A 21,308-nucleotide genomic window follows, 5' to 3' on the forward strand; every position below is an offset into this window, starting at 1 on the left:
AATACTGTACAAAAAGTATGTTGTCTTTTTTAACACTTGGATCCCTTTCAGTGCAGGCAAGTGCTTTCACTTTTTGGCTTACAGGATCAGATCTCCCAAGGATGATGACTTCATTTTAGAGCATAGCTTATGGAGTGGAAGGCCCTTGACTATTTCCTTTGTTTTCCTTTCCTTTTTTGGTGTTTACAAAGTTGAATTCAGTTAAGTTAAATGTGTTTTATAAATCACTTGTGTTAAGAATTTTTATTCTTCTTCTTTTCTTTTTGGAATTTCTGGAATTTTACCAGGATGTGTTTTTTTTTTTTTTTTTTTTTCCCCATTACCTCTTTGGTATTTGATAGGTTCATTCAATCTCAAATATTCATATCTTCAGGGAAATTTTCTTCTATTATTCCACCTCACCATCATTCTCTTCCTTTTGGGGTACCTTTGAGATTGCTGTTAGACTTACTGGCTCAGTATTTCAACTTTTTGTCTTTCGTCTTTTCTTTTTTTGAAATTGATTGAGAATTTTGTCATTAGCCTGCCCAATAAGTTTTTATTTTGGCAGTCATTTTTTTGTTTACAAATATTTTTCATGTCTTCATCTCATGGCCACCTGTGCTTACTTTTTTTTTTGCATCTGTTGCCTCTCAGATACCAGTTAAAATACTTCTTAGAAATTTCTTTTTTGCAGATTACCCCTTTTCCTTCTGGAGTGGTTTTTCTGTTTGTTCGCATTGAACTTTCTCTTTCATGTAATTAATTTCTTTCAGAAAACTGGGATCCTTGGTTTTCTGTTCATATTTATGAATATCAGATACTGTTGATTGCCTATGGCTAGCTGTTGTATTTCTTCCATAGTCATGTAGGTAGCTAGGTAGTTCTTTTTCTCTTAAAAGTTTCTCCCTTGCAGGCTGGCCCGGTGGCGCACTGCTACAGTGTGCCGCTTGGGAGTGTGGTGGCGCTCCCGCTGAGGGTTCGGATCCCACATACAGACCAGCTGCTCACTGGCTGAGCGAGGTGCGGGCGCAACACTGAGGGTTGCGATCCGTTGCCGGTCACGAAAAAAGACAAAAAGGAAAAAAAAAAAAAGTTTCTCCCTTGGATAGGGTGACTGACTCTGGGTAATAGTAGACAAGACTGAGCTAGAAGCAGCGTTCCTTGTGTACTTGCCTCATTGGTGAGTAGGAGGCGGGGAACCAAGAGGCTGCAATACTAACACTTGCCAAACTAAAGAGGCCTTTTAAAGACTCAGGGTGGAGTATGTTAATTTCTTTAGTTCTTTGGTGGAGTTGCCTCTGCTTTGCTTTCCCCTGTGTCTGTTTTGGCGGTCTGGAATTACCTCAGATTTGGCTCTACTTCTCTTAGGCCCTAACATACTCAACAGGAACCACCCCTACAACATTGCTTGCTTTCATTTCAACAGCAGCAAATTTCTGGCTTTAACCTAAGAGCAAAAGTTGTCACTGCTAATTGTTCTGTTCAGTTTTTACAGAGTTCTCAATAAGTGTTAGGGAGTTCTCAGTAAGTGTTGGCTGTGTTTATTATTTTTGTTACAAATATATATGATCATCCCTTTGTCGTGACGTAAGAGTGATTAAAAAAATAAGTGGTTTTTTATAGTTAGGTGATACAGTTTATCTCTTGGTTTTTGATTTGGGGGCTTTGGCCTGAGAACTTCCTTTTTGTTCATCCTGTATTTTAGGGCTGGCCTGTTAGCTCAGTTGGTTAGAGCATGGCCTTGTAACACCAGGGTCAAGGGTTTGGATCCTTGTACAGGCTGGCTTCTCCCCCTCCCTCTGCTACTACTCACTTTCATCAAATAATTTTTGAATACCTGCTTTGGACATGCCTTTGCCCAAAAGACAAAACAAACAAACAAACAAAAATCTATATTTTATTTTGCTCTATTCGGCAGTGTTTTTGTTTATGTTCTTGTGCATTTGCATAATTTGGGTTGAAAATTACAACTCCTTGGGGAGCAGGGAGGGGTACTAAGAAGTATGATAGAAGAGAATATGATAATAATGTTACTTTTCTCTTTCCTTTTTTGCTTTTTCAGTTTGAACAGAAAAGTGGTGCAGTTTTTGATGGAGTTGTAGAGAACTGTAAGTACTATTTGAGAAAAAGAATCATGTATAGATAATAAATGTAAGTCTAGATACAGCATTTAACTATTACAGTGTTTAGTTAGGGCTGATTTATGTGATGGTCTGATTTGATTTAACCTAGGCCTCATCATATCCTATTAGTACTTTTAGCACATTAATCTGAATTGTAGGTGTCTTACTCTTTATTTTCCAATAAATATTTTACTTTCACAGTTATTAATGTGCTGAAACATAGCCACACTTTGTGTCTGTGAGTCATATAGAAGATTATACTTAACTTACCACTTTTAAAGGTTCTGCTTTGTTTAAGGTTTCTTAATTTTCTCTTTAGATTCTTTCTGTGTTACAGGATTTTTTAAAATTATTTTTGTTTCTTATGATTATAAAAGTAATACATTCAGTTTTACAATACAGAAATGAATAAAGTAGAAAGTAAAAGCCTTTGTCATTACCATTCTCCAAAGATAACCAGTTTTAAAAATTTAAAATATATCTTTCCAGACTTTTTTGTATGAATGTATATATCTATATATGGTGTATGGGGATTTATATAGGTATGTGAGAATCTCATGAATATTTTTTTCATTCAACTGCATAGACATCTTTCTATGTCAGTGGGTATAGACCTATGCACCCTTTTAAATGGCTACTCAGTATTTTATTGTATGGCTGTACTATAATTTAACCAGCTTTCTCTTTTATACATATGTAAGTTATTTTAAATTTTTCACTATTATCAACAACAATGAATATGTATTCTTATACACATCTTTATATACTTGTTGAAGTGTTTTTGTAGAATAAATCTAAGAATAGAAATTGATGAATCATCAAAGGATGTTTGTGTGCTTATTTATGACGGATAAATTTTGTCAACTAGAATTCCTGACTGAGTTAAGGGGAACCAACCAGCCAGCCTACCTCCCTTCCTTCCTCCCTCCCTCCCTTTCTTCCTTCCTCCTTCCCTTCTTTCCTCCTTCCCTCCCTTCCTTCCTCCTTCCCTCCCTTCCTTCCTCCTTCCCTCCCTTCCTTCCTCCTTCCCTCCCCTCCTTCCTCCTTCCCTTCCTTCCTTCCTACTTCCCTTTCTTCCTTTCTCCCTCCCTTCTTTCCTCCTTCCCTCTCTTCTTTCCTCCTTCCCTCTCTTCTTTCCTACTTCCCTTCCTTCCTTCCTCCTTCCCTTCCTTCTTTCCTCCCTCCCTTCCTTCCTTTGTTTTTAAGACAATATCTGACTTTCTGTTCCTTAATATTGAGAGTAATTAGCTCTTCTGACCACTAGTGGATTTAGTTATTGAATGTCCTTTTTGTTACAAGCAACCAAAATAGACTCTAGCTAGCTTATCTAGAAGAAACGTTTTAGATGTATGTTGGGTTATTTCACAGAATTTAGGGTGGAGATAAAGAAGAAATTTCCTGCAGGGTACTCAGCAAGAAGCAGATCATGGTCCTGTTCTCTACAGTGCTGCCAGAAAACATTTACATTCTAATGACTTCTAGTTTTTCTGTATATCTATTTTAAATTTCAAGTTCCTAGGAGAAAGATTATAATTGGGTGGCTCGATTCTGATGTTCATCTTTGAACCAATCATCTGTGGTCGGGGAAATAGGGCCAGATAGTAAAACATAGCTGTTAAAAGGTATCCCTCTGCTACTACTCACTTTCATCAAATAATTTTTGAATACCTGCTTTGGACATGCCTTTGCTCAAGTTTGTATATTTGTAATAGAAATGAATCAAATAGCTTTCTAATGAAGATTTTAATCTGTTGCTTTATTTGTTAAAGTTATTATAGTAACAACAATCTTAAAGTGGCAGTAGGAATCTATCTGAAAACTGTAACCAGGCTGCTGTACTTGGGGCCCTACACCCAACATCTGGGGTTGCTGGTGCATGGTGCTTCTCTGCTCCACCTTCTCAAACATTATTAGGCTGGAGGTTTAAAAGCAGAGGGTTTTATACCAAATGTTGGGTGCAAATGATACAATAAAGATTACCCTTTATCTTCCCCTTTCTGGTAGTTTATCATTAAAGGGATATTGAAAGCTCTGGAGGCAGAGAAGTGACTACCTTGGAGGGGATACTATCCTCTATCCATGAAGAGGATTCAGGAACATAGACACCTGTCCAGGAGAGAGAAGGGCAGACTGCTACATAGATGATGTTCAGGAAATCTTTGATACCAAAGATCGTCATTTGTGGCCTACCATTTTGTCTTGGGGTCCATGTTCAGAAAATAAGAAGAGTCAGTGTATCTCAGGCAAGGCATCAAAATGTCTACTGTAGTACTAAACTTACCATGTACTCCTTGACCAATACCACCAGAACATAGGTATTCATATACTTGTTTTGTAGATCAGATTCTGCCCTCCTGGGGTATAACCCTTATGAGATTTTCAGCAAAATATAGTATCTACACATAAACTGGTAGAACTAACCTCATCAGTGAGGAACTTGGGAAATTTGTTATAAACATGAAAAGTCGGAGTTGACTTAAGATATAGTGTCTTCAGTGAAAGGGTATTTAAAAGAAAAAAGACTTCAACATTTTATGTAGGTAAAAAGAGAAGGTAGGGTGTCCAACTTCTAGTTCCTCATTTGTCAGGACAATCTGTGCTGTGGATTTTTCTTTTTCCTTTTTTTTTGGTAGCTGGCCAGTACCAGGATGTGCTCTGGATTTTTCAAGATGCATAGTGATAGAGGCAATGACTGATACTGTGGATCATCTTACTTCATGTTCCCTCAACCATTGAAGTTTGAAAGAAATTCAAATAGAAGAGGGAGATTGTTTTTATTTAATGCATTCAGATAGCTGCTTCCTTAAATCAAGGACTTTTATTCATTAAATGTCTGAGATGACCAACTGGTCATTCAGCAATGATTAATTTTCTTAATGACAATAAATTCATCGAACATAACAGACTTGACAACTTCAAGGGAAAAATAAGAGCACTGCTGATTTGGTCATGAAGTAGTTATTTGGATTAAAAAATTATTTTTGTTATTTGAGTTATTGCAATGTACCAGTTTATGTACAGTGTACACTTACACGTATTATCTTTTAAAAATTCTAATAATAATTGTATTAATTAGGATATTAGGTTAAACTATATAAAATAGAAATGTGATAGAAATTTATCTCTCATATAAAAGAAGCCCAGATGATAATATATGGCTCTGTGGTTTTCTGGAATCCAGGGGCCTTTTAGCTTTTTGAATCACATTCTTTGGGCATGGCTTATTTTCAAGGAGGCATGGTGTTCTAAGATGGCTGGTGTATCTTCAGCCTGGAATGAAGTAGGAAGGGAGAATTTCCAAGAAATGTCCTGGAAACCTTACCTGTGTGTGTACTTTGGTTTACATCTCATTGGCTAGCCTAGCTTCAAAGAAAGTTGGGAATTGTAGTTCTTTAGCTGTGCCCATTGTTGCCAAGAATAAAATCGAGGATCTCTTTGTAAGTAAAGGGAGGGAACTGTTGTTAGGTATGAAGTACCTGCAGCAGCAGCCTTCTAGATGAAGATACTAAGACTCTCTATTTTACCAAGGAGGAAACTAAGGCTAAGAGACATCATTTAAATTTTAAGTGATGGAAACAGGATTTGAATGCAGGTTTATCTGACTCCACAGCCCCTCTTAAATCTTTCATTACCTATTTCTGAACTGCTTCCTAGTTCAATGGAATCATAGGTTTTGAAGAATAACAATTATTTTATAGAAATAAAGGAATAATTTGTAAAGTAACAAAAATGCTTTAAGGAGTATTAACCATGACTGAAGTTATTATGTCTCCTTATGGAGAGCCAACATCAGTTTGTCTGAATTATAATATTATCTGTCTTATCAGTGCAGCTCAATTTTAAAAAGAACTGATACAATTTAAAAACATTTTTTAATGAAATTTAAAAAAGGAACTGATAAATGGTTGGTTTTTTTGTTTTTGTTTTTTAAAGCAGAACTACTTAAAAAAATTTTTTTTTTTTTTTTTTTGTCTTTTGTTTTTTCCGTGTCTGGCAACGGAACGCAACCCTCAGTGTTGCCCCTAAACAGATAGTGTGTCAGAGGGGGCTGAACATTCTGGAAACAAAAGGGAGGGTGGAGGGGGCACTAGTTGGAAGAGAATGGTCCAGAAAGACTTCAATGTTGACGATTAAGCAGAGATTTGGAAGAAGTGAGAGTGAGCTGTGCACATCTCTAGGCGGAAGACTGGAGTATAGGGAGCCACCAGTGAAAGGCCCTGGGGCAGATATGTGGCCCTTGTGTTGAGGGGGTAGCAAGGAGGCCAGGGTGCCGGGAGTGGTGGGATGGGGTAAGCAGGAGGGGATGGGGGCTGAAGTGGGCAGACCAGTGCAGGAACTAGGACTCTTCTTAGCAGGAGACTAGAAGACCTTGCACAATGAGTAATTTAAGTTTTTTTTTTTTTTTTCCTTTGTTGTCTTTTTCCGTGTCCGGCAACGGATCGCAACCCTCAGTGTCGCCCCCGTACCGGACCGGGGACCAGCAACGGGATTAAAAATTTTTGTTTACTTGGTCTATTGCTGAGTATTATTTGCATCTTTCCAACATTGTAAAGGAATATCTTCATGAAAATGTTGAAACCAAAGCACAAAGTCTTCTTTAGGGCATATAAACATGGGTAGAGAGTTGAGATGGCCTTAAAGATAAACACCTCACAGTTCTCAAGAATTATTTAGTTCATTAAATAAAGATATAGGTTCTTCCTAAAAGAAACAAATTGATCAATAACTAGTATAGTTTTTGAGTAAGTAAAATGGACTGCATTAATTTCTGTTTTGTCTCTGTATTACTAAAAAGGTCAATATTTTTGCAGACAACTTACAGCTATATTTCAGTATTGTTATTAATAAAATTGAGTGGTGTCAGGGAAACTGACACTGAAAAGAAGATGTAAGTTATATGTGAATTTTAGTTTAGGTTGATCAGTAGGATAAGAGGGTGGTAAAAGGATATTGCAAATGCTTGAATATAAGATCATTCCTATTTCCCAATGGAAAGATTAAAAAAATAGAATTTTGCCATCTAGAACACATGTACTAATCTGATAGACATGTGGATGAAATAGTTGGATGTCTATTGATCATTTATTAACTATATACATATTTAAAACCTCCTTATGTTAAATAATATTAAGTTATAAATACTGGTTTTCTCCTAGTAATTTTGTGAAAGAATTTTTTTTTGTGTGTAAGATTTTTCCTTTATTGGAACTCAAGAACTTTATTAAGTACTTAACATGCATATTTTATAAATTTGACTTTGTTATCAGTAATGTCACTTTTTAAGTTATTTAACATAGTTTTCCAGAGCCTACTGTCTAAATTGTGTAAGAGAATATATTTTGAATTTGCATTCTGATTACTGATATGTGCTACTTGACAAACCACTCCAAACATAGTGGTGAAACAATTTTATTATGCTCAAGGATTTGGTGGCTTAGGTGTTCAGAAAAGGGCATACGGGGTATGTTTTTTTTTTCTCCACAATGTCTTGGGTCTTGACTGAGAAAATTTGAAGTCTTGAGGTGACTCAATGGCTTAGTGCCGAAATAATCTGGAAGTTCATTTACTCATGTCTGGTGCCTGGGATAGGAGGACTCAAAGACTGCAACTGCTCACCTGTACATGGTTTCTCTATTGCCTTGCCTTTCTCATAGCATGGCAGCCTCAGGGTAGTCAGACTTTTTTGTAGTGTCTCAAGGCTCCAAACAAAATAGTAATTCAGTGAATAAGGCAGAAGCTGGATTATCTTTTCTGACTTAGCTTCAGAAGTTGCACAGCATCAGTTCCACAACATTCCATTGATTATAAGTAAGTCGCAAACTTGCCCAGATTCAGGAGAAGAGGATCACATTATAGAAAAGTTCATGGGTTGGAGGTACTGTCATGGCCATTTTTGGAAAAACAGTGTACTGTCATGGCATATTTTTTTCTAAACCATAAACAGCTTAAAAAATTCATCCTAGACGTCTGTATTGGGATCTTCACAGCATTAACCACTTCCTTTAATATTTAATACATACACACAAATTGCATGAATCTGATCATATCTGATTTTTTAAATTTTTGGCTTTTCTATTGGCTTGGCCTCTCCTTCCCATATCATTGTTCCTATTCCGTGCTATAACTAATGCCAATAGCTTTGTAGGTAGCCTTCCATGTTTTTTCTAGTGCTCATAAAAATCATTATATATAAACACATACAGATATACATATATAAATATTTTGAGGATTTTTTTGTTTGTTTAACAAAAATGGGATCATGTACATAATTTTCTTCATCTCACTTCTCTCTCTCAAGAATATATCATGATTATCCCTCAACCTCAACTGGAATAGCGCTAATTCTTTTAGTATAAACTGTGATTTAGATGCATAAGTCATTTTCTTCATTGTTTTTCACATTATTTTAATTTTTTTGCCATGATAAACAATGATGCATGGCAATGATGCATTAAATCCTTTAATGTATGTATTTATTAGTGGTTTTATATCTGTAGATAGATTCCAAAGAACGGTGATAGTGAGATTAAGAGCATGTGTTCGTGGGCATTTGAGTTGTTTCTGTTTTTATATATTGTGAATAATGCTGCAATGAACATGGGTGTGCAAATAATCTCTTCTAGATCCTGTTTTCATTATTTTGGATGTATTCTGTAGAAGTGGGATTGCTGGATCATATGGTAACTCAATTTAAAAATTTTTAAGGAACCGTCTTACAGTTTTCCGCAATGGCTGTACTATTTCACATTCTCACCAATAGTGTAAAAGCGTTTCAATTTCTCTACATCCTTGCCAACACTTGTTTTCTGTGTTTTTAAATAGTGTTTATCCTAATAGGTGTGAGGTGATATCTCATTGTAATTTGAATTTGCATTTCTCTAATGACCAGTGGTGTTGAGCATCTTTTTGTATGGTTGTTGGCCATTACATTTCTTCTTTGGAGGAACTTCTCTTTAAGTCCTTCGCCCATTTTTAAATTTGTTTTGTTGTTGTTGTTCAGTTTTAAGAGTACTTTATATATTCTGGATATTAATCCCTTTTCAGATATATGATTTGCAGATATTTTCTCCTATTCCATAGCTTGCCTCTTCATTCTTTTGATTGTTTCTTTTGATGTATAGAGGGTTTTAAGTTAGATGTGATCCATTTGTCTGTTTTTGCTTTTGTCGCCTGTGCTTTTGATGCCATATCCAAGAAATCATTGCCAAATCCAGTTTCGTGAAACTTTTCCTCTGGGATAAAATGTTTTCTTCTAGGAGTTTTGTAGTTTTAGGACTTACGTTTAAAATATATGAGAACTTTTAAATTTGTTCTGCTTTCTATAGATTTCATGATGTTTCTAGTTTTTCTGTTACAAATCTTTCCTCTGTGAGCATGAACATTCTTGTGTAGGTTTCCTGATGACATACCAGAAAGTACCACGTATGGAATTCAGTATAAGATATTTTTCCTCTTGTGGGTCTTTGTCAAAAACAAGTTTTAAGGGGCTGGCCGGTTAGCTCAGTTGGGTAGAGTGCAGCCTCGTAACACCAAGGTCAATGGTTTGGATCCCTGTATTGGCCAGCCACTGGGGGGAATAAAAAAGTGTAAAATCCATTCATTGCTGTAGGGCAAGGGTTGGCAAACTTTTTCTATAAAGGGCCAGAAACATTTTAGGCTTTATAGGCTATACTCTCTCTGTTGCCACAGTTCAGTGCTACCTTTGTAGAACAAAAACATAGATAATTCTTAAATGAATTAATGTGCTTGTTTCTAATAAAGCTCTGTGGGCACTGAAATTTTAATTTTCATGTGCCAGGAAATGTTCTTTTGATTTTTTTTTTAATCATTTAAAAAAATGTGAAAATCATTCTTTTAGCTCTTGGGCTCTATGAAAACAACAGCTGGCTCTTAGATTTGCCACACAGATATAGTTTCCCCTACCCCTTCTGTAGGGTGTATATGGGGAGATTATTGCTCAGGCCTAGGGTGTATACAGTCTCAACTTTACTAGAAACGCAAAACTTAGTTCCTAAGTAGTTTAATCCTTTTACACTTCTACCTCTGGTTAATTATAGTTGTGGTCACCTCACATATGACCAACACTTGGTTTATAAGACTTTTAAACTTTGTCAGTGTGGTGGATATATCATGGAATTCATTTTGTTTAATTTGCATTTCTCTGATTATTTAGTTGAATATTCTTCATGTTTATTGGCCATTTTTTATTTCTCTTGTGAAATGTCTGTTCAGTTAAATGTACTGCCCACTTGCTGTTGGGTTGTTGGTCTTTTCATTACTGATTTGTAGTTTTCTAAATATTCTGAACAATAAACTTATGATACAAATAACTTTTTGTAATTCATGTCTTGTTTTTATATCTTTATAACATCTTTGCATATGCAGAAGCTAATTAATTTTAATGTAGTTGAATTATAGTGAATGTGTCAGTTTTTTCCTTTATGGTTTTATGAGATAGTTTGGATGTGTTGTCCCCTCCAAAACTCCTGTGGAAATTTGATCTCCAGTTTGGCAGTGTCGGAAACTGATTGAGTCATGGGGGCGTATACCTCATGAATGGATTAATGCTCTCCCTAGGTGGGGGGAGTAATGAGTGAGTTCTCTCTCTATTAGTTCCCGTGAGAACTGGTTGTTTAAAAAGACCCTGGCACCTCTTCTCTGTTGCTTGCTCTCTTGCTTCCTTTTGCCAAGTGATCTGCCTGTACCCGCCGGCTGCCTGCCACTTTCCACCATGAGTAGAAGCAGCCTGAGGCCAGTGCCAGATGCAGCTGTCCCAGAATCGTAAGCCAAATAAATCTGTTTTCCTTATAAATTACCCAGTCTCAGGTATTTCTCTTATAGCAACACAAAAAGGACTAAAACAGTTTACTTTTTTTTTACTTCTCAATATACATTGTATGTGGTTTACATTCTTTTTTTTTTTTTTGTCCTTTTTGAGACCAGCAGAACCACGCTCAGCCAGTGAGCGCTGTGAGCGCACCGGTCATCCCTATATAGGATCCGAACCCGGGGCCGGAGCGCTCCTGCACTCCCAGCGCCACACCCTCCCGAGTGCGCCACCGGCTTGGCCCTGTGGTTTACATTCTTTCCCCATTTTATTTAGGAAAATCTTTCCTGGGCTGAGATCAGAAAGACCAATTGTGTTATTTCCTAAAATGTTCATTGGTTTTGCCTTTCACATATAGCTTTTGAATTACTCTGGACTAATTTTTTATATGGTGTGGGGTAGGGAACTCATTTTATGTCCTATCATATGGGTAACAAGTTGTCTTGCCACTATTTATCAGATACTATGTCCTTTTCCCAGCGATCTGCAAAGCTGCTCTCTAATGTATCTCCATGGGCTTTCCCCCCCCCCCCCATTCTCAGTTAATGTTCCATTGTTGCTATTTGGTTTTTAATTCCTGTGCTAGTACCATGATGTTTTAATTAATTTAGCTATATAATAACTCTTGGTGATCTGATGGGACACATCCCTGAAAATTATTCTTCAGGATTGTTTTGTGTATTCTTGCCCCTATTCATGTTAGAAATATTTTACCAAGTTTCTAACAAAACAGATAAATAACAAAAACTTGTTGGTAATTTGATTGGAATTGTCTTGAGTGTGAAAATCAACTGGGAAAAAAGTGGCGTGTTTATGATATTAAGTCTATTTATCCATGAACTTGTTATGTCTTTCCATTTATTTAAATCTTTTAAATAAAATTTTATTCTTCATAAAGGATTATGATGCAAGCTCTTTATTTATATTTTAGCATTTAAGTCTTATTTAATTTAGATGTAGGGTAAGATTAGGGTCTACTTTTTTCCCCCCAAATGGGTGGCCTATTGTGCTACCATATATAGTTCATCTTTTCATCTAAACAGTTAATCTTTTTGTCACTGAATTGAATTAACATCACTGAGATATATTTAAATTCTATATTCTATTAATATATGTATTTCTATATTGGTACCATATTGATTTTATTATATTTAAGATTTTTTTATTGCTGTATATTTATTGGCTTTGTGGTATAGACATTTATCTGAGTCAAGCCACTGTCTCAGTTTTACTTTTTATAATTCTTAAGCTTTTTGTTAAATCACTAAACTTTAACATGACTTTATACAGTTTCCAAAAATACTGTTGGAATTCTAATTGAAATGCATTCATTTATATACTACTTCTGGGAAGAACCAGTATTTTTATTATGTATTTGTATTTAAGAACAGGCTACATCTTATTACATATTATTTTATGCCATTTGCTAAAATTATATAGTTTTCAAGTAATATTTATTGTGCTTTTTCTTGTGTCATTTGTTCTTAAGTATTTTATTTGTCACCTTTGAAAATGGAGGATTTTTTTTTTTTTTCATTTCTAGGTTCTTATTGCAAGAAGGTATCTTACCTGAATTTCCTTATTAAGTCTAGTAGACTTTTAAAATAAATTTGAGCCTGTAGTTATTCAGACATAAAACCATATCATCTAAAAAAGTATTTTATTTCTTTTTCCCAGTGACTGCTCAAATTATGTGTGTGTGTATGTATGTATATATATATATATATATATATTTTTTTTTTTTTTTTTTTTTTTTTTTTTTTTTTTTTTTTTTTTTTTTTTTTTTTTTTTTTTTTTTTTTTTTTTTTTTTTTTTTTTTTTTTTTTTTGCTAAAACTTGTAGGATTTTATTAAATAATAATCAAGGTAATCATTACCTTTGACTAATTCTTGATTCCAGTTAAAGGTGTTCTTGTGTTTTGTTATTTGGGGCTCATAATATAATTGGTTTCTGTCAAATAGGCGTAGGCTTTATTACATTTTCAAAAAATTATGTATTCCCTTTCTATTTTGAAGAATGGCTGAGGAATATTAGTATTTATGTATTGCTAGATTCAATTTGCTAATATTTTCTTAAGGATTTTCTTGACAAAGTTTGTGTAAGATTGGGGTTATAGCCTCATTAAATTTTTTATAGATTTCACCAGTGAAACCATCTGGGCCTGGAGTTTTCTTTCTGTTGTGAAGGTTTTAAATTATAAGCTCACTTTCTTTAATATAGTGTTTTTCACATTTTGTATTTCATCTTTTTCACATTTTGTATTTCATCTTGTGTTTGTTTTGGTAAGTTGTATTTTTCAAGGAATTTGAAATGATCATTTCATTTAAATGATCTCTTTGTCTTTTGAATAGTTCCTTAGTGGGGGAGTGTATAGTGGCATCTCATTGTGGTTTTTATTTGCATTTTTCTGATAACTAATGATGTTGAGCATCTTTTCAGCATGTTTACTGGCTTTTCCTAAATCTTGTTTTGTGAAGCGTATGTTCAAATCTTTTCCCATTTTTTAATTTGGTTATTTGTCTTCTTATTATTAAGTTGTAAGGGTTCTTTATATAGTTTGGATACAAGTCTCTGTCATATAGGTCAATAGACAGGAATAGTTGGGGATATATCTTTATCTATCTCCATTTATGTCTGTATCTGTATATCTCTCTCCATATCTATCTACCCATCCATCCAGCCAGCCATCCATCTGTTCTGTTGTTTGCCTATTCATTATCTTAATGGTGTCCTTTGAAAAGCACATGTTTTTAATATCGGGATGAAGCCCCATTGTATTTTTTTTTTTATGGTTTATGCTGTTTATGTTCTAAGAAATTTGTCCTAAGATCATGAAGATTTTTACTTTTTTTTCTAGAAACCTTATAGTTTAGGCTTAGCTTTTACTGTTGTATTATACTACCTACAAAACTAACTCATCTTGGCCATTTTTAAGTGTACAGTTCAGTAGTGTTAATTATATTCACATTGTATGTCCTCCAGAACTCTTTTCATCTTGCAAAACTGAAACTCTATACCTATTAAACAAACTCTGTATCTTTCCATTTCCCCCTCCTTTCAGCCTGTGGCAATCACTTTTCTATTTTCTGTCTATATGAATTTGATAACTCTCGGTACCTTATGCAAGTAGAATCATACAGTGTTTGTATTTTTTTTGACTGACTTGACTTTACTTAGCTAATGTTCCTCAAAGTTTGTCCATGTTGTAGCATATGTCAAAATTCCCTTCTTTTGTAAGGCTGAACAATATTCCATTGCATGTACAGTCATCCCTCGGTGTCCATATGGGATTGGTTCCAGGACTTATTTATAATACCTAATACAAGGTAAATGCTATTTAAATAGTAGTTATACTATATTGTTTAGGGAATAATGACAAGAAAAAATGTCTGTACATGTTTAGTACAGATGCAGCCATCCACTTTCTTTTCTGGAATGTTTTCCATCCATGGTTGGTTGAATCCATGGATGTGGAACCCATGGATACAGAGGGCTGACCATATGTACCACATTTTGTTTATCCATTCATCTGTGCATGGATGCTTGGGTTACTTCCACCACTTAGCTGTTGTTAATACTACTATGCACAGGGGAGTACATATATCTCTTCGAGACTCTGCTTTCAGTTCTTTTGAGATCTCTGATAATTCTATTTTTGATTTTTTTTTGAGGAACTGCCATTGTTTTACATAGCGGCTATACCATTTTACATTCACACCAATAGCACGGAAGGTTTCCAATTTTTCCACATCCTTGCCAACACTTGTTATTTTATATATATACTTTATACATATGAGTAGGTATATATATTTAGTAGCCTTCTTAATGAGTCTGAGGTGGTATCTCATTGTGGCTTTAAATGCATTTCTCTAGTGATTAGTTATGTTGAGTATCTTTTCATGTGCTTTTTGGACATTTGTATTTTTCTCTCTTTTTTTAACAGTCTGTCTACAGGTCTGTCAATTTTGTTCTTTTCAAAGATCTTGCTTTTGGTTTCATTAATTTTTCTCCACTGTCTACTTTTTAGTACATATATTTTTCTCTTATTGTTCCTTCTTTCTACGTTGGGTTTATTTTTTATCTTTGGCTTCTTAAAGTGGAAGTTTAGGTCATTATATTTTTACAGATTTTGTCATTTCTTGTTCTATCAATTACTGGCAGAGAAGTATTGAACTCTTCAACTGTTATTATAGAGTTATCTGTTTCTGCTTTTAATTCTGTTGGTTTCCATTGTTCCTCATTCCCTTGTGGAGATCCATATTTCCATCACATGTCTTATTCCTTCCATATGAAGAACTTTAACATTTCTTGTCGTGCAGGTCTCCTGGTAACATATTCTTTCAGCTTTCATCTAAAGATGTTTTTATTTTACCTTCCTTTTTGAAGATTATTTTTACTTTAAATTTAATCCTAAGTTGACAGTTATTTTTCTTTCAGCATTTTTAAGTTCAACAACTTTGGGAAACATTTATTTCTTCAAATACCACTTCCAACTCCAATTGAACATATGTTAGCCTGCTTAATATTATACCCCAAGTCTGATGCTCTGTTTGTTGTTTTTCAACCTTTTTTTCTCTGTGCTTCTGATAGTTTTTATTGCCGTCTTCCTTTTTTATTGTTATTTTCTTCTGCATTGCTTAATCTGCTGCTAACCAATCCAGTGAGTGTTGTGTTTTGTTTTGTGTTTTTGGCAGTTGGCTGGTATGGGGATCTGAACCCTTGCCCTTGGTGTTATCAGCCCCGCACTCTACTGAGGGAGGTAACCAGCCAGCCCTCAGTGAGTTTTGATTTTAAATATTGTGTTTTCAGTTATAGAGGTTCCTTCTTTAAAAATATAGTATCAACTTTTCTCCTCATCAAGTCTGTGTTTTCCTTTAATCTTTCCTTCCTTTAAGGAATGTTGAATTTTCGTTTGACATGCAGTTAGTTTGGTTTTGGATTAGCTTGGTCATTTTGAGACTTGTTTAAACAGTTGTGGGGTTGATTTTTCTGTAGAATTAATTTTACTCTGTTCTTAAATGTGTGGCATTTTAGAGATTTCTAAGGGTTGACCCAGGTGTTTGAAAAGGTCTCTTTCTTTTGTTTTTTAAAGGAGTTTTAGGTTCACAGCAAAGTTGAGTGGAAAGTGTAGAGAGTTCCCATACCTCCCTTGCACATGGACACTTAGCCTCCCCCACTTATGGACATCCTGAACCACAATAGTACATTTGTTACAACCAGTGAACCCAAATTGACACATCATTATCACTCAAAGTCCATAGTTTACATTAGGGTTTACTCTTGGTGTTATTCACTCCATGGGTTTTGACAAATGTTTAATGACATGTATCCACCATTGTAATATCATACAGAATAGTTTCCCTGTTCTAGAAATCCTCTGTGCTCAACCTTTTCATCCCTTGTTTCCCCCAGTCCCCGGAAACCACTGATCTTTTTGCTGTCTCCCTTATTTCCCCTTTTCCAGAATGTCATATAGTTGGAATCATACAGTATGTAGCCTTTTCAGATTGTCTTCTTTCACTTAGTAATATTTATTTAAGGTTCCTTCCATGTCTTTCCTCTGTTTGATAGCTCTTTTCTTTTTTTTTTTTTTTTGAAAGCTCTGAATAGTATTCCCTTGTCCGGACATACCACAGTTTCATTATTGTCACTTGGGTTAATCAGAATTCAAGTCTCATCATCCTTGTGCAAACACCAATAATTTTTCACCTTATAGCTCCCTGATAGTTGTTCTGTGCTTAGTCTCAGGAGTTTCACACTGTGCATGTACAGATTACTATCCAGCCAAACAATTTCCAGTGCTCTTTCTTTGTGAATTTGTCTGTAGCTTTCTCAAGCTTCTGTCTCTCGTCTCCTCGGTTTAGTGAGACTGGTGTACTCTGCTTAAGTTTTTCCTCTCCATAGTGGGGTTTGCTAAACGTTCCCAGGTTGAAAGCCAAGGTGAACCTAGGGCTCACTTCATTTGTTTCCTTTTTCTGGGAGATCACAGTATTGTGTTGCTTGTTGTCCATACTCTGAAAAGAGTTGTTTCATATATTTTGTCTGATTTTTTAGTTATTCACAACAGAAGGGTTATTCTGGGAAGTGGAACATATTATTATCAGTATTGTAGCTAGTGCCTAATTTATAGTCTCTGTGTTCTAAATGGTTTTGAACTTAGAAATAGTTATATAAATAATTGCACTAAGTAGTTTTCTAGGCCCATTTAACTCAATATATTTCTCTTGCATAACCTAATTGTACTGTGTGAACCACACATAGCCATGTTCCTACAGGTCAGGAGTTAGCAAACTTTTTTTCATAAAGGGCCAAATAGTAAATATTTAAGCTTCACCAAATAGTAAATATTTAAGCTTCGTTGGCCATGGCCAACAGATATAGTTGCTCCCTCCTCCTCCTCCTTCCTCCTCCCTTTGCTCCTCCTCTTTTTTCCTTCTTCGTCCCCCTCTTCCTGCTTCTCCTCCTCCTCGTTCTCCCCCCCTCCTCTTTCTCCTCCTCCTCGTCTTCTTCCAACCTTTAAAAAATCTGAATAAATAAATAAAAATCTAAAATCGTTCTTAGTGTAGGGGCCATCCAGAAATAGGCCCTGGGTCAAGGGGTGTCATTTACCAACCCCTACTAAAAATAATGTGTTCAAGTAGAATTTTTTCTATTTTTCTTTTCTTTTTTAAAATCTCTGTTAATAACCATTGTTGCAAATAGTATGAACTAGTAGAAGCAGTGTATCCTGTGTTTAATGAACTTATAACAATAACAAAATGAAATTGTTAGGAATTTACTGATACCACCAAGGGGGAAAAAAGTGCAAGTTACTCTGTTTCTACAGTTATAAGGTCCTTAAAAAAGATTATTTTAACATTGCTTTTTTTCTTGAATTATAAAGGGTAGGATTAAAAATTAAGTTTAAGACTTGACCTGATTCTTGTTTATCTGAACAGAAATGGATACCAACTAAATCTGGTGTGGCAAGAAAGGAGAGAAGATGAAAATAAAAATTTTTGTTTTATAAATAACTATGTTATATAAATTTTGGAATTACAAGGAAAAAAAGGGTTTGGATCACCTTACTAGCCAGTCCCCCATCCCCCAAACGAAGAATAGCAGGAATGCTTATGGGGCTGAAGATTGGGGCACAGTTGGAAGTATTTCCCCATACATCTGTGGTATTGTACTTCTGCTACTATTGGCATAAGTCACTTTTCCTTATTATTTTGCTAAATTTTATTTTATTCTGTTTACAAAAGTAATATGCCCTCTGAAATACTGAAATGTTATAAGATCCATGAAAGTTTTACTTGATGAAATGTATGATATTCTGTTGCAGTAATGTGCTTCAGTTTTGAGATCCTTGACAGTTTTTAGGTACATGTTGAATGTTTGTATCAGTTTATAGATATCTCTGATTTTCATCATTGCTCTCAGAGCACTGCAAATATCAGTGGTCATTTTATTTTTTATTTTATTTTATTTTTTTTTCCTTTTTTTTTGTCTTTTTTCATGACCGGTAACGGGATCGCAACCCTCGGTGTCGCGCCCGCACGGCGCTCAACCAGTGAGCGGACCGGTCTCTATATGGGATCCAAACCCTCGGTGGGAGTGCTGCCGCGCTCCCAAGCACCGCACTACCGAATGCGCCACCGGGCCGGCCCCAGTGGTCATTTTAAAAAGTAAAGTCTGTTGTCTTTACTTTATTTGTCCTCATAGTGAAGAACAAATGGTTATTTGTTTTATAAGATGTTTCATAGTATACTTTAAAACCATAATTAGCCTTAATAGTGCACAAGTAGAGTATTAAAATTGGTAAAACCAAACTCATTTCTAACTGGAGTGTTTCAAGTGTCAACATTTGTTAATCACCTTTTGATAAGTTATAAAACTAAGTTGATTTAAATATTCCACTGGTTTCAAACTGTAAAAAAGTTTTTTTTGAAGAACTTAGAAATATATTTTATATGGAGATATATATGTCTGTGTGTTTGTATACACAAACGTTTCTTGTAACATTACTTATTGTCATTCAGTATGTGTATGATGCACTTTGCTTTCTTTTCTAGCCCATTTGAAAAAAATCCTAGCTGTGGTCTACTAATGTGTTTGTATATTAAAGAAGACTGAATTGTTGCATTTGCATTTTCATGGTTTTCTGTTGGTTACTGGCCTACTAATAACTAAGATTCTTTTTCATCTTAGAATCATAAATAGGAATTACCATTCTTTCTATTACTGAAGAGTGCCCTAATGAGAAATAGGGCCTCCTGTCACTAAAGGAACAAGTGACAGTGGCTGTTAAGGAGTGTCTCGTAGTTTGACACAGCCACACAAGAGTCAGTTGTGTTTGTCCCCAAACTTATTTATTAGTAGCTTTGCACAGTGGCAGTATCGTAGCCAATGAGGTTTATCCGAGGTGCGATTATTGCAACTTTTCCCAAACTTATTTATTAGTACTTGTTATTGTAATTATATAATTTTAATTGTATGTTTTTTTATACTAATGAATGTTACTTTGAAAAGTGAGCTGTAATTTGAATGCTTTGGAAAGACTAGGTAAGTCAGTAAAAACATGGGTGTGCAAGTGTCTTTACTTTCCACTTTAAAGAAGCACAAATTGCAGCCATGAGGATGGCATTATGGTTGTGATTCATTGCAGAAAGAACTTATATTAGCATAGCCATTATCAAAGTCTTGGCTGATCATCAAATGATTGGCAAATGTGCTTTTTATATGCCTGAAGTAAAAATAAATGTTTAAGACACTTATGTTTTATTTTTAATGATTCCTGGCTTTATTTAACTATTGATACGCAATAAGATCACAAATGTTGTTCAGCAGTTAAAAGAGGCTTTTGTTATTTAGGAAACTGCATTTTATTGAATAGCAATATCAGTCAGATAATCTCAGAAATATTTCTGTGACAAAACAAAATGCTAATTTAAGCTTTTATTTAAAATGAGCCAAGATCACTATCTCTTTTTTATGGTTATTGCTTGTTTGTTTTTATATTCTTAGGAGTTTGTGTTTTCTTTTGAGTCCTTCCTTGTTCCTTTATATGAGGGGTCTTCAAAAAATTCGTGGAAATATTCATGTTATCTTAATCCCATTTTTCCACAAATAAACTTTTTTTTTTTTTTTCCGTGTCCGGCAACGGATCGCAACCCTCAGTGTCGCCCCCGCACCGGACCGGGACCGGCATCGGGATCGCAACCCTCGGCGTTGTTCCCGCGCCTCGCTCAGCCAGTGAGCGGGAACCGGTCTGTATGTGGGATCCGAACCCTCGGTGGGAGCGCCACCGCGCTTCCCAAGCGGCGCACTATCGCAGTGCGCCACCGGGCCGGTCCCCACAAATAAACTTTTTGAAGTACTCTTACAAAAGAGGGAAAAGCAACAACCTCAGGGAACTGTTAGAGAACCATGATTTCTAAACTTGAAATTAAAATTGATATTACTTTATTTTTGAAAATTCTGCTTTTATTAAAAACAAAAATGTACAGTGGAAATTAAATAATATTTTAGGGCACTAGTGGCCAACTGAGCAGTCACTGAGGTAGCCATACCAAATTTGCAACCCCAGCAACATCTTAGTCAGGCAATAGTGTCAAACCTGTGGACTGTGAAACCCCCTGCCAGAATGAATAAACATCAAAGAAAAGACACCAGAAATACGAAAAATCAAGAAAGTATACCAACCAAAGAAAATAAATCTCAAGCTCTAGATCGTATAGAACAAGAAGCCCTTGAAATGACTGACAAGGAATTTCGAGTGATAATTCTAAAGAAACTGAATGAGATACAAGAAAACTCAGCTAGACATCATGAGGAAACGAGGAAATGTATACAGGACCTGGAAGAAGAAATGTACAAGGAAATCAATGCCCTGAAGAAAAATGTAGCAGAACTTGCCGAACTGAAGAAGCAATTCAGTGAAATAAAAAACACAACGGAGAGTTAAACCAGCAGGCTTGTCGAAGTTGAAGAGAGAACCTCTGAACTTGAAGATGGGCTGTTGGAAATAACACAAGCAGACAAAAAAAAAGAAAAAAGAATTAAAGGCATTGAAGAAAATCTGAGAGAGATATCAGACAACCTTAAGCGCTCAAACATCTGAGTCATGGGTATCCCAAAAGGGGAGGAAAAAGGAGATTGCATTGAAAATATATTCAACAAAATAGTGGCAGAAAACTTCCCAGGTATAGGAAAAATCACAGATCTTCAGATCCAGGAAGCTCAACCATCTCCAAATGTATTCAACCCAAAAAGGTCTTCTCCAAGACATGTTATAGTGAAATTGGCAAGACTCAAAGACAGAGAGAATCTTAATAGCTGCAAGAGAGAAGCGTCAAATCACCTATAAGGGAGCCCCAGTCAGGCTAACATCAGAC

At 35.4% G+C, this 21,308-nt stretch overlaps 1 protein-coding gene across 3 annotated transcripts in view; it reads left to right on the forward strand.

Annotated features, from left to right (window-relative positions):
• Positions 1–21,308, forward strand: part of ZMYM4 (zinc finger, MYM-type 4) — a 144,831-nt gene that overhangs the window by 49,268 nt on the left and 74,255 nt on the right. For all 3 annotated transcript variants that reach the window (XM_008585292.1, XM_008585300.1, XM_008585310.1), the window contains exon 2: positions 2,045–2,090. In XM_008585292.1, the coding sequence (XP_008583514.1) occupies positions 2,045–2,090 (46 nt within the window). The remainder of the gene's footprint in view (positions 1–2,044; positions 2,091–21,308) is intronic.

The sequence above is a fragment of the Galeopterus variegatus genome, unplaced genomic scaffold (genome assembly GCF_000696425.1).
Source record: "Galeopterus variegatus unplaced genomic scaffold, G_variegatus-3.0.2 Scaffold106, whole genome shotgun sequence".
NCBI lineage: Eukaryota > Metazoa > Chordata > Mammalia > Dermoptera > Cynocephalidae > Galeopterus > Galeopterus variegatus.